At 38.8% G+C, this 13,210-nt stretch overlaps 1 protein-coding gene across 1 annotated transcript in view; it reads left to right on the forward strand.

The window, feature by feature from the left end:
* The first annotated feature begins 828 nt into the window (after window positions 1-828).
* The window catches only part of SPICE1 (spindle and centriole associated protein 1), a 63,646-nt gene continuing 51,264 nt past the window's right edge, over window positions 829-13,210 (forward strand). Inside the window, 3 exon segments of the mRNA XM_073804223.1 lie at window positions 829-944; window positions 7,619-7,717; window positions 10,720-10,767. Of these exon segments, the coding sequence (XP_073660324.1) occupies window positions 7,619-7,717; window positions 10,720-10,767 (147 nt within the window). The 5' untranslated portion in view covers window positions 829-944.

Consider the following 13,210-nt stretch of genomic DNA (forward strand, 5'->3'; position numbering starts at 1 on the left):
CTGTCCCTGGTAATTTACTCATCCTTGCTTTTCAGCTTTCCTAGTAATTCAAATATTCCTGTAAGTTTAGTATCTAGTTAGTATGACTAATTGTTAGCACTTGTCAGAGTTTTAATTTGACATTTGTATTGTTGGTAACTGTTTGCTATTACACAGTAAGCTTCCTGAGGACAGGGACTTCGCCTGTTTTAAGAGTCCGCTGAATATAACATAGTCTCCGGCACATTGGTAGGTAGTAATAAATATATATATATATTTTTTAAGAAGATGTTGGGGGTAGGAGTTTATTAATTAATTTATTTTGCTGTGTTGGGTCTTCGTTTCTGTGCGAGGGCTTTCTCTAGTTGTGGCAAGCGGGGGCCACTCTTCATCGCGGTGTGCGGGCCTCTCACTATCGTGGCCTCTCTTGTTGCGGAGCACAGGCTCCAGACGCGCAGGCTCAGTAGTTGTGGCTCACAGGCCTAGTTGCTCCGCGGCATGTGGGATCCTCCCAGACCAGGGCTCGAACCTGTGTCCCCTGCATTAGCAGGCAGATTCTCAACCACTGCGCCACCAGAAAATCCCAGTAATAAATATTTTTTAATAAAAATATCTTCACAGAGGTGAAAGCAAGTGTGACATGTGAAGTTTGGTGTGGGGAGCAACATCTTGCTTTCCGAGAATTCACAAGAACCTGGTTAATGATACATGCCTATCCTCCAAGGCTATGCCCGGAACCCTGCCGACAGGGGGGGCCAAGGGCCTTTTTATCTCATAGCGTAAGCCAGATCTTGGGAAGCGCCTGCGCACTGGCCTCGGCGGATGTACGCAAGGGAATGGGGCGGGGCTCCGGTAACCTAGGCAACATCCCGGAAGCGGCGGGCTGTGTTAACTTGTGGCCGGCCGGGCGACTCTGGAGCCTGGAGTTTTAGTCGTGGTGGAGGCAGCAGTCAGGAAACTGCAAGGCAGGTCGCGATGACGGGGCGGAGGCCTGCAGCCCGCCCCACAGAATCTTAGGGACAGGGGCTACAGGGCGGGGCGAACGGTCGTGGCGTCTTCCTCTCTGTTCAGTGGGGATCCAGGCGCCTGGGTTGAGGATCCTTACTACAGAAAGTGCACCCGCGACTCCGTGTGTTTTGCGAGTGTGTGTGCGTGTCAGGATGCCTGTCTGGGTGTGTTTGTGTTTAGCGCGCTCTCCCAGGAGCATCCTGAGTGTGCGCGTGCGCACCGCTTTCGGGCACTTATGCGCAGAGCTAGAAATTGGGGTACCCTAATGTAGTTTTCAAGGAATTTCCGGTCTCATGGGAGAGAGACAAACTACCCGGGGTACTTGGGGACAGGGAGGGTCATTTATGTCGATTTGAAGGTTAGGAAAGGGTTTATCGGGAAGGCCCGCCTGAATGAGTTTTGAAGAGTGAGTGGGAGTTAACCCCGTGGAAAAGGGAGTGGAAGTGTGACGGGTGTTCCAAGCAGAGCGTAAGGAACGGCTGGAACTGTATGGGAAGGCAAGAGCTTTGTTTTAGGATGTGTGGGAGATGTGAGAGGAGAAATGACTGCAAAGAAAGGTCAGCTGGGTCGCACGGAGCGGAGAGATTGAGTGCCGAGCTGAGCTGGATTCCTCTCTGCAGGGGAGCGCTGTTAAAATCGTTTGAGGAAGGAAGTAAAATTTTGAGAGCGATCCTCTATCCATATATCTGGGTAGGAGTGATTGGAGGGATAGTGTTTGGAAAGAGGTCTTGTTTCCCTTTGATCAATTTTCCACTAGCCAGAGTGGTTTTACTAAATCCCATCGTAACTGACCTTGCTTAAAACACTTCAGTGGCTTCCTATAGGTCTTTAGGTTAGTGTTCAAATTGCTGTGGCTCGCAAGGCCATAATCTGGCCTCTGCCTTTCTTTTTTATCCTTTTTCTAGCCTTCCTACCCTCTCAAATCTTTGTTAGTCAAACTGAACCTCTCAAACCCTTTGTAAGTGCCCTCCCCCGACCCCGACCTGGAGTATTTTTTTCCCCAGCTTCTAACTTTTATTCATAGTTCCGCTCTCAGCTTCAATATTTTTAGGGGAATTAGAGGGAGGAGGTGGCCTTTTCTCACTGTGTAGAGTAAGATAGGTATTTCTATGACACTGAATTTACTTCCAACGTTAGCCTTTTATTGCAATTCCTTATTTAATTGCGGTCGGACAAGCTAAGCTCTTTGAGGGTCCAGAGTTATTCTACTTTCTTGCTGTATCTGGTGCCAAGCTCTTGGCAGGTGCTTTCAAAATACTTGTTGAAATAATAGATGGATGATGAAGTAGGAGAGTGAATGAGTGAAAGGAAGATTAATTAGGGGAAATAATGAGAACCTGGACAAGAACATTCATAGTAGAGATGAAAAAAGGGGGACATGAGAGAGATGTTTGAGGGAAAGAATGAATAGATTCTGGTGTCTGATTAGCTTTGAGACAAGAAGGGAGAGAAGGTGATGCTAAGGTTTTAAACTGGAGCAACTGGAAGAAAGGTAATTCTGTACTTCAGCGTTATGCAGCAGACATTTACTGAGCAAGCCAGTTATATATCAAGAACTAGACATTGGTGGGGAGGGGGCATGGATGCTAAGCTGTATATTGGCCATACTGTATTTGAGATATTTGAGAGATGTGCACAGAAGCCAGTTGGAAATGAGCGTTAGGTGTTTTGAGGAAAGGTGCACATCCTTGATTTGGGACTAACTTTCACAGTGTATTTGTGTTCCCAGTACGTTGATAGCTTTGCTCAAGGGAGTAGGTAAGATCACTAAGGGAAGATGTGAATTCCCCGTGGTGATCTAGAAAGTAAGCTCCACGAGAGCAGGTGCCATATTAGACTTGTTTACTGTCGTATCTCCAGTGCCCAGCCAGTGCCTGGCATGTGGTAGACTCTCAAAAACAATTATTGGACAAAGAGAGAGGGTGTCCAATGGAAAGAAAAGAAGACTGGGATAGAACTGAGTGAAGATCCTTGATTACATAGTATGTGAATATTGTCTTAGCCTGAAAAGGAGAAAAGAATAGGAGAGAAACCAGGAGAAAGAGTGTTATGGAAGCCAAGGGAGGGGCGAGCTTCCAGGAGTGGCGTCTCTAGAGATGGAAAGGGCCTGAGAAATAAGGGACCAATAATTTTAGCAATTAGGAAGCTATTAGTATTTTAGATTTTCTCCCAACGAGCCTAGATTTTCTGGGTTATGCTAATTTTATTATTTGACATCTTGGCACTGTAAACCATCAGACTATCTCTATAGTTTCACATTTCAGCATGTAAACTATAGCTCCCTTATGATACCTGGTTCCTGTAAGTGGCACAAAATCCCTTCATCAGACCACGAAGTCTGATCTTTGGTCAAGAAAAATATGGTCACCTTTACTGGTGATGTTTAAGAGAACACTTTTCAGTGCATAGGTGGTTCCTGTGTTATAAAAGTTTGAAGTATAACTGGGGCTTAGTAAATATAAGTGCTTAAATAGGCCTCTCCTTCATGAAGTTTGTTGGTGAAGGGAAGGTCAGAGATGGGATAGCAGCTTTGTTACACATTGTGAACTTAACCTTTGCGTACTTCAGATTCAGGGATGGTTTTTCAGAATTGAGGCGGTGGAAAAGTGTAATATTTTAAATAACTTGAAATAAAGTATTTTAAGAGTAACATGAGTTCCTTGTAGAAAGTTTGGAAAATATAGAACCAACCAAAGATAACTTAATTCTAGTAATGTTTTCTAGAATATGCGTTATTATCATTAGTCATAATTAGTCAGATCTGGTTTTGAGTGTCAGCTCCCAGCTCTGTGCATTATTATTTCTGTGACTTGGAGCAATATCTCAAAAGCACCAGTTTTCTCATTTGGGAAAGGGGGTTAATAATTGTTGCTGACATAATCATTAGTAATCCTTAAGTAGAACTTACAGTGTGCTAGGCAGGGGTTCTGAGCACCTTGTGCATTTAATTAGTTCCGTTTTACAGCTAGTGGCAGAGCTGGGATGTGAACCCAGACAGTCTGGTTTTAGACTGTACTCTTAACTACTATGCTCTAGTGTGTCTCAGGATAGCATGTGCCTCATCGGGTTGTGGGATTACACGTGAAGTTTTTAGCACAGGTAAGTGCTTTATTAGTATTGTGTGTGTATTAACATCATGAGAATATACTATATGTGCAGTTCTGTATTCTACTTTTTTTTTTTTTTTTTTTTTGCGTTATGCGGGCCTCTCACTGTTGTGGCCTCTCCCGTTGCGGAGCACAGGCTCCTGATGCGCAGGCTCAGCGGCCATGGCTCACGGGCCCAGCCGCTCCGCGGCATGTGGGATCTTCCCGGACTGGGGCACGAACCCGTGTCCCCTGCATCGGCAGGCGGACTCTCAACCACTGCGCCACCAGGGAAGCCCCTGTATTCTACTTTTTACACTGAACTTTCTATGTATTTTCCTACATTCTTCATAATGTAATTTTAATGAATACATAATTCATCATTTAGATATACTGACATTTTATGATTCCCCTTTGTTTCTGCCAAGTAAATTGAAGATCTAAGTGGTTAAAGAGTAAAATACATAAGAAAGCTTTTTTGAATAACCATTATATTTTTCCATATCTTTTTTTATAACAGCATTGTTGAGATATAACTCACAGACCATAAAATTTAGCCCTTTAAAGTATACAGTTTAGAGTTTTTTAGTATATTCACAGTTTTGCAACCATCACAACTATCTAATTCCAGGACATTTTCATCACCGCCAAAAGAAACCCTGTGCCCATTAGCAGTGGCTCTCCATTTCCTCCTCCCCCCAGACCCTCCCAACCACTAATCTACTTTATGTCTTTATGGACTTGCCTATCCTGGACATTTCATATAAATGGAATCATATAATTTATGACCTTTGGTGTCTGGCTTCTTTCTCTTAGCATAATATTTTCAAGGTTCATCCATGTTGTAGCATGTGTCAGTACTTCATTCCTTATTATTGCTAAATAATATTATAGAATATGAATATACAATATTTTATTTATCCCTTCTTCAGTTAGTGGATATTTGGGATGTTTCCACTTTTTGTCTATTAAGAATAATGTTGCTATGAACATTCATGTCCAAGTTTTTGTGTGGACATAAGTTTTCAATTCTTTCAGCTATATATGTGGGACTAGAATTGCTGAGTCATGTAGTAACTCTGTGTTTAACTTTTTTAGGAACTGCCAAACTGTTTTCCAAAGTGGCTATGCCATTTTGCACTCCCGCTAGTGATATATAGGGATTCCAATTTCTCCACATTCTTGCCAAAGCTTGTTATTTACATCTTTTTGATTATAACCATCCTGGTGGGTGTAATGTAATATCTCATTATGGTTTTGATTTGCGTTTAATGACTGGTGATCTTGAACATCTCTTCACATGTTTATTGGCCATTTGTAGTATCTTCTTTGGGGAAATGTGTATTCAAATCCCTTAGCCATTTTATTTATTTATTTTTTCTTTCTTTTTTAAAAAAAATTTAAAATTTGTTTTTGGCTGCATTAGGTTTTCGTTGCTGCGCGTGGGTTTTCTCTAGTTGCACCGAGTAGGGGCTACTCTTCGTTGCGGTGTGCAGGCTTCTCATTGCAGTGGCTTCTCTTGTTGCGGAGCATGGGCTCTAGGCACGCAGGCTTCAGTAGTTGTGGCACATGCGCTCAGTAGTTGTGGCTCGCGGACTCTAGAGTGCAGGCTCAGTAGTTTTGGCGCACAGGTTTAGTTGCTCTGTGGCATGTGGGATCTTCCCGGACCAGGGCTCAAACCTGTGTCCCCTGCATTGGCAGGCAGATTCTTAACCACTGTGCCACCAGGGAAGCCCCCTTAGCCATTTTAAAATTGGATTTTTTGTTGTTGAGTTGTAAGAGTTCTTTATATACTCTGGATACAAGTTACTTATTAGATATATGATTTGCAAATGTTTTCTCTCATTCTTTTGGTTGTCTCTTCACTTTCTTGATGGTGTCCTTTGAAGCACAAAAGTTTTAAATTTTGATGGAGTCCAATTTATTTTTGTTTTGGTTGATTGTGTTTTTAGTGTCATTTCTGAGAAACCATTGCTTAACCCAAGGTTCATGAAGATTTATGCTTATGTTATCTTCTAGGAGTTTTGTACTTTTAGCTCTTACATTTAAGTCTGAGATTCATTTTAAGTTAATTTTTTTTTACATGTTGTGAGGTAGGGGGTCTTACTTCATTCTTTTTCATATGGATATCCAGTTGTCCCAGCACCATTAATTTAAAAGACTGTTCTTTCCCCATTGAATTGTTTCTTGGCACCCTTGTTGAATATAAACTGACCATAAGTTTAAAGTTTTGTTTTGGACTCTTGGTTCTATTCCATTCCATATCTTTTAAAATGGCATATATGGCTCTGCAATTTACTGTGTGACCTTCCCAGTCAGTTAACTCTTTGTCCCTTAGTTTTCTCATCTATAAAATGAGTAACAAATGGTAAATACTTCATGGGATTAGTGTGAGGATTAAAGGAGATAATATATGGGAAGAGTTTAGAACAGTACCTGGCTTGAAGAAAGTACTTAGTAGCTAATTCCATCATTATAACCACCACCACTGTCATCATCATCGCCATCATCACCATCACTATGATAACACTTAAATGTTATCCTCTAACTTGTATGTGACTTATCTCCTTTGCTGGATTGTACGTTCTGAAATTAGATACCATGCTTAAAGAGTGAATGTGGTTGCTAAGAGTTATAGGACAGAGGGCCAATTCCTGAGAAATACTTGCATTTAGTCATCTTTATTCACAGTAGACTAAATGATTTTTTTCAAAGATGTACTTAAGGAAAATACTAGAGTCTTTGTTTTAGGATAATTTGGAGTAAGGGGGTCAGCTGGAAAGTTCTGTAATTATTTAGGTGTTAAAGAAGTTCTGGAATTGGAGTCATATATATGTGTTGCTTTTTAAAACATATGTGTATCCTCAAATCCTAGTGTTCAGGCACTGTGAGTCTTTTTCTAATTTTGTATGATGTTTAGTCTAATATCCTTAGCATTGCATTTTAAAAGTGCCAAGCAACTGTTGGCCATTTTCATATTCTAGTTTAGTATCAATAATCACCCCCATTTAGTATTATGTGAAAAATATACTAGAGATCGTATCATAACTCATTCATTCTCTAAACTTTAGCCACCTTTATTTTAAGGTAAGTACATATGTGTCTGGTAGTGACTTTGAGTGTTAGATGCTTAAAAAGGAACCCCAACTATCTCTTGCTCTCCTTCTCTTACATTCACATTGTTCACATGTGATTGACATTTCCTCTATTCATTGTGAATTTGTGTAGCAGGTGACAATGCTTATGACTGCTGTCAGATCTCTGCCTTAGGTCATACTTGCTTCATTCCTAGGGTTCTTTATTAATCACATATATTTAATTTGTTGATTTGAAACCTCTTTTATCATAGTTATCAGTATCAACTTTCTAATAATTATGAAGTGAAACAACCAAGTCTTTTGGTAGCCTGTTCCTTTCAGTATACTTAAAGTTCTCGTCTGATGTTTTAAAATTTATTTTCTTAGATATCTTTTTCCCTCTCTGGTGATGATTAATTATTAGTTTTTTCATGTATTTTTAAAATTTTATATGATTATTACTCCTAGATGTCATTTGTCAGAGTGAACCGTTACGGTCCCCGTGGAGGAGGAAGGAAAGCACTGAAAGTAAAGAAGAAGAAAATGTCAGTAAAGCAAGAATGGGATGTAAGTCTAGGTGGGATAATACACGGTATAACGTTACATGGAAGGAATAAGTGTGATGACATGGCCTTAGTCACTCAGGATGGTGCTCTGAATGGGGCTTAGCATGTGATATGGTGGAATGGGTTTCTGGGCATGTTATTGGGTTGGCCAAAACGTTTGTTTCGTTTTAAGTAAAAATAAAAGACATTTTTCATTTTCACCAAGAACTTTATTGAACAATGTATTCATTAACCGAATGAACTTTTTGGCCAATCCCATATCCTAAGTCTTGGAGGGAAGAGCAGATGCCTTTGGGGAATTTTTTAAAAATATGCATGTTGAGGCTATAGCTCTACCTCTTTTTAAGAATTGAAATCTTGGGGCTTCCCTGGTGGCGCAGCGGTTGAGAATCTGCCTGCCAGTGTAGGGGACATGGGTTCGAGCCCTGGTCTGGGAAGATCCCACATGCCGTGGAGCAACTAGGCCCGTGAGCCACAACTACTGAGCCTGTGCGTCTGGAGCCTGTGCTCTGCAACAAGAGAGGCTGCAACAGTGAGAGGCCCACGCACTGCGATGAAGAGTGGCCCCCGCTTGCCACAGCTAGAGAAAGCCCTTGCACAGAAAGGAAGACCCAACAGCCAAAAATAAATTAATTAAAAAAAGAAAAGAAGGGAAGGGATTTCCTTTCTCTTCTCTCCTTTAAAAAAAAACAAACAACAAAAAAAAACACCTGAAATCTTAAGTGGGTGGGGAGTGTGTTTTTAAAAAGTCCCTCACCTCTACTTTGAGAACTCACTGCTTTAAGGCAACTGTAGTTAACCTGAAATCTGAAATTTTTTGGTACATATTTTAGATTTGTCCATAGCAATCTGTGATATCATAATCATGTGAGTGGCATTTTTGACTGAAAAAGTGGGTGATCCTTGCTGTCTTACCCCTCACATTGTTTTTTGCTCATCTCCAGAGATTTGTCAATTTCAGTACAAAGGTTCTCCTAAGATGTAAGACTGGTCTCAGGTATCTGAGACATGATCCCTGGCTCCTACCCTGAGTACCACTTGGTATTATCAAGGGGATTTTTATCTTTTGGAGTTGGGTACTTTGGTTTGGACCATGAGACTTTGGGTACTTTTACTTTCTGTTGTGAAGATTAACTGGTCAGGGACTAGTTTGGATCTTACGGATTCTTTTGGACTTAGAACCTTCTGGGTTGTGGCCAACCATCTTAGCCAGGTATCCTGGGCAAACTGACAGCCTTAGAAAGTGGGGCAGGGGGATTTCTCTATGTTTAGATTGCTTTGTTGCCATGTGATTGGCTATAAAATAGTATAAGGATATGACTCTAAGGTAATGATACTGATTAAAAGGTGAAAAAATACACCTTAACATTTATGTTATCATAATGTTAACATTATGTTATCATGAAAAAATGATAACATAAGTTGTCCCCTTCAGAGCGGTTACTTTGGGAAGTTCCATATTTATTTTGCTATGCTGCTGTTGCTCAAAACATAATTGAAAACCATTATTTGAAATTGCATTCAGAACCTTCCTCATTTACTTTATATTATCTCCAGTGGTGGAAAAAACTTTGTTTTCTGAAGGTAGATGGAACTTGAAAGTAGTTATAGCTCATTTGGTGTGAATGGTAAATGAGGAAGGAGAGATCAACTGAATAATACTGTTTTGATGAAAATATTGAGGCATTTTCTGAAATGGCTTGTAAATTAGATTTAAAGGCAATTTCAGAAGAAAATACAGTTGACCCTTGAACAACATGGGGGTTAGGGGCACCGACCCTCTGCACAGTCGAAAATCCACGTATAACTTTACAGTTGGCCCTCTGTATCTGTGGTTTTGCGTCCATGGATTCAGCCAACTGTGGATTGTGTCACACTGTAGTATGTATTGAAAAATATCGACACATAAGTAGACCTGTGTTCAAACCCATGTTGTTCAAGAGTCACCTGTAGTTTTAAGCAATAGTAGTATAAATGAAATTATATTTTCTCCCATGAAAGCTAATTCCAAGCATATCACTTATATGCCTAAATTTTTATTATGATTATTACAAACAATTCTCGGGAATTCCCTCATGGTCCAGTGGTTAGGACTTGGCACTTTCACTGCTGAAGGCCCAGGTTCAATCCCTGGTCGGGGAACTAAGATCCCATAAGCCACGTGGCATGGCCAGAAAAACCCCCCAAAAAAACAATTCTCATGATCTTACTATTGTATCTTGTAAGATATGGAAGGAATAAATCAATATGGAAGGAATAACAGTTTTAGTATATAAAAGACTTGAGCTAAATACAAACTATGGCCCAAAGGTTAAGTCTTTGAATACATCAGAAGCTATTTCACTAGGCTCAGTTCTGTATATTTCTCTTAGAATTAAAAGTCTACATTGCTTTTTTCCCTGCCTTACCAAATCTGTATAACACAAATGGCTGAAGTCATTTTGGAAAGGACCAAATTGCAGGGCTGCTACTCAGAGCTGTGCAGGCTGTGCACTGCACAATTCCAAGGGGCACTATTTACATGGCCTGTGATATCAACGGAACCACCTGAGTTGTGCAATGTGGAAGCCCTGCCATTTGGTTTAGTGCCTTTTTACTTGAGTGACTGTTTTCACATTTTATGAAATAAGACAATACCCTCAAAATTTGTCTCTCGTTATGATAGGTTCTATGCTTAAGGTGTTGGCATGGGCACAAATTGAACCTCTACTTTTTGAATTATGTACTACCCGGTTGTTTTCATTATTTTAATATAATGTATGCTTGCTTGGTGAATTTAGTGCTTAATTTCTGTGAGACACTTAAAAATAGTCAGTTATTTTCTACAAGACACCTAAAAGTAATCCATGTTAATATTTAAATTGAGAATTTAATTCTCAAGGAAAGACTTTTTGGTCTCAGGATTTTGAATCCATTTTCAGCCATTAAAATTCAGCATACACTAATATTTTGTAAGAAACCTTTTGCTTTTTAAAGAAAGTTCATCCTTTTTTTCTTTTGCAGAACACTGTAACTGATCTAACAGTTCATCGGGCAACTCCTGAAGATCTGGTAAGTTTACTATTGAAAGTTAAGTCGTTTGTTCATCATCTTATTTGATATTTGATACTTGATACTTCTAACCTACAGAATAGAAACCAGAGGCACTTCTTAGAAGTTGTTCAGTTATTTTTAATCTTGCTTATGTCTATATAAAATCAAAAAGTGTATGTCCTGGGCTTCCTTATTTTACTTAGGCATATCAGTTAGCATGCATTATAATTTCATTAGATAGGTTTGGTTCACAGTTCAAATCTCTCTAGTCCAGTATTTTCCTGTACACATTTATCGTCTTTTCCTATCTGTAGATATCACTAGCATTATTTACCATTACTTCCCTATACAAAAACATACATTATAATTTATTTCTTGAACATGCCATGTACATTTCCATATTTGAGCCCCAGTTCATGCTATCCTCTTTACTTGGAACAGTTTCCCTACCTTCTTCTCCTCCTCTACAAATCTTACTTTGCTCCCTTATCCTAGTTCAAGTTTTACTTTAAAAAAAAAAGCTTTTATTACAGGTTTGTTTGTTTTTTTAAACAGCTTTATTAAGATATAAATCACATAACATAAAATCCACCCTTTTAAATTGTACAATTCATTGCTTTTTAGTATATTCACAGAGTTATGCAACCATCATCACTTCCTAATTTTATAACATTTTCATCACTCCCCCAAAAGTAACCCTTTATCCATTAACAGTCACTCTCTATGCCCCACCCCTCCAATCCCTGGCAACAACTAATCTGTTTTATGTCTCTATGGATTTGCCTATTCTGGACATTTCATATAAATGCAATATAATATGTATTCTTTTATATCTGGCTTCTTTCTTTTAGCGTAATGTTTTCAAGGTTCATCCATGTTGTACTATCGGTACTTCATTCCTTATTATTGCCAAATACTATTTTGTTTACGGATATACCACGTTTTATTTATCCATTTATCAGTTGTTGGACATTTGGGTTGTTTCTACTTTTTGACTGTTATAGATAATGCTGCTATGAATATTCATGTACAAGTTTTTGTGTGAACATACGCTCTTAGTCTCTTGGGCGTATACCTGGAAGTAGAATTGCTGAGTCATATGATATCTCTATATTTAACTTTCTGAGGAACTGCCAAACTGTTTTCTAAAGTGGCTGCACCATTTACATTCTTACCAGCATGTATGAGGGTTCCAATTTTTCCACATCCCTTGTCAGCATTTGTCATTGTCATCTTTGTGGTTTTAGTTCCCTAGGGGGTATAAAGTGGAATCTCATTGTAGTTTTGATTTGCATTTCCCTAATGACTAATGACATTGAGTATCCTTTCATATATTTATTGGCCATTTGTAGTATCTTCTTTGGAGGAATGTCTCTTCAAGTCTCTTAGTTATTTGAAAATTTCCATAGGAAATATGTGACAACTATGAACTGGGCTTGATGAAGAGAGGGACACAAAAAGTAAAATAAAATAAAAATAAAATTGGATTATTTGTGTTTTTATTGTTGAGTAGTAGGAGTTCTTTATATATTCTGGATATGTTTCTTATCAGATATATGATTTGCAAATATTTTCTTCCATTCTGTTGGTTGTGTTTTAGCTTTCTTGATAGTATCCTTTGAAACGTAAAAGTTTTAAATTTTGATGAAGTCCAATTTATCTAATTGTTTTCTTTTGTCACTTGTAGCCTTAGTGTCATATCTAAGAAACCATTGTCTAACCAAGGTTCACAAATATTTACTTCTATGTTTTTGTCTAGGAGTTTTAAAGTTTTGGCTCTCATGTTTAGGCCTTTCATCCGTTTTGAATTAATTTTTGTGTATGGTGTGAGGTAGGAGTCCAGCTTCATTCTTTTGCAAGTGGATATCCAATTGTCTAAGCACCATTTATTAAAAAGACTGTTCTTTTCACATTGAATTGTCTTGGCACCCTTGTTGAAAATCAATTGTCTGTAAAGATAAGGGTTTATTTTGGACTCTCATTTCTATTCCACTGATCTGTATGTCTATCGTTATGCTAGTACCATACTCTCTTGATTATTGTAGTAAGTTTGAAGTCCTACTCTTTGAAGCTGCCTAACAGTTGCTTTCTTCTCTGAACTGTTGTACTTACTACCTACATAAGGCATTGAGTATATGCCATCTAATGCATGTCATTTATCTTTATATGCATATGTCCAATCTCTGGGCAGATTATTAATGTTTTTGAGAGACAGAGGCCGTATCTTAATGTCTTTGTGGGCCTAGGAATCTTAATCTTAGTAGGTACTCATTAAATGTTTGTTGAGGATAATAATGATGCCCAGATGACTTAAAATTTTTTTATTATGAAAAATTTCAAATTCATGTGAAAACAGCGACAAAAGTATAAAGAACTCCCATATACTGTTCACCTAGATATAATAGTTATGAAAATTTTGCCATACTTGTTTCATTTATCTTACCCTTTGCTTCTTCACTGG

This window comes from Tursiops truncatus, chromosome 4, assembly GCF_011762595.2.
Source record: "Tursiops truncatus isolate mTurTru1 chromosome 4, mTurTru1.mat.Y, whole genome shotgun sequence".
Lineage (NCBI taxonomy): Eukaryota > Metazoa > Chordata > Mammalia > Artiodactyla > Delphinidae > Tursiops > Tursiops truncatus.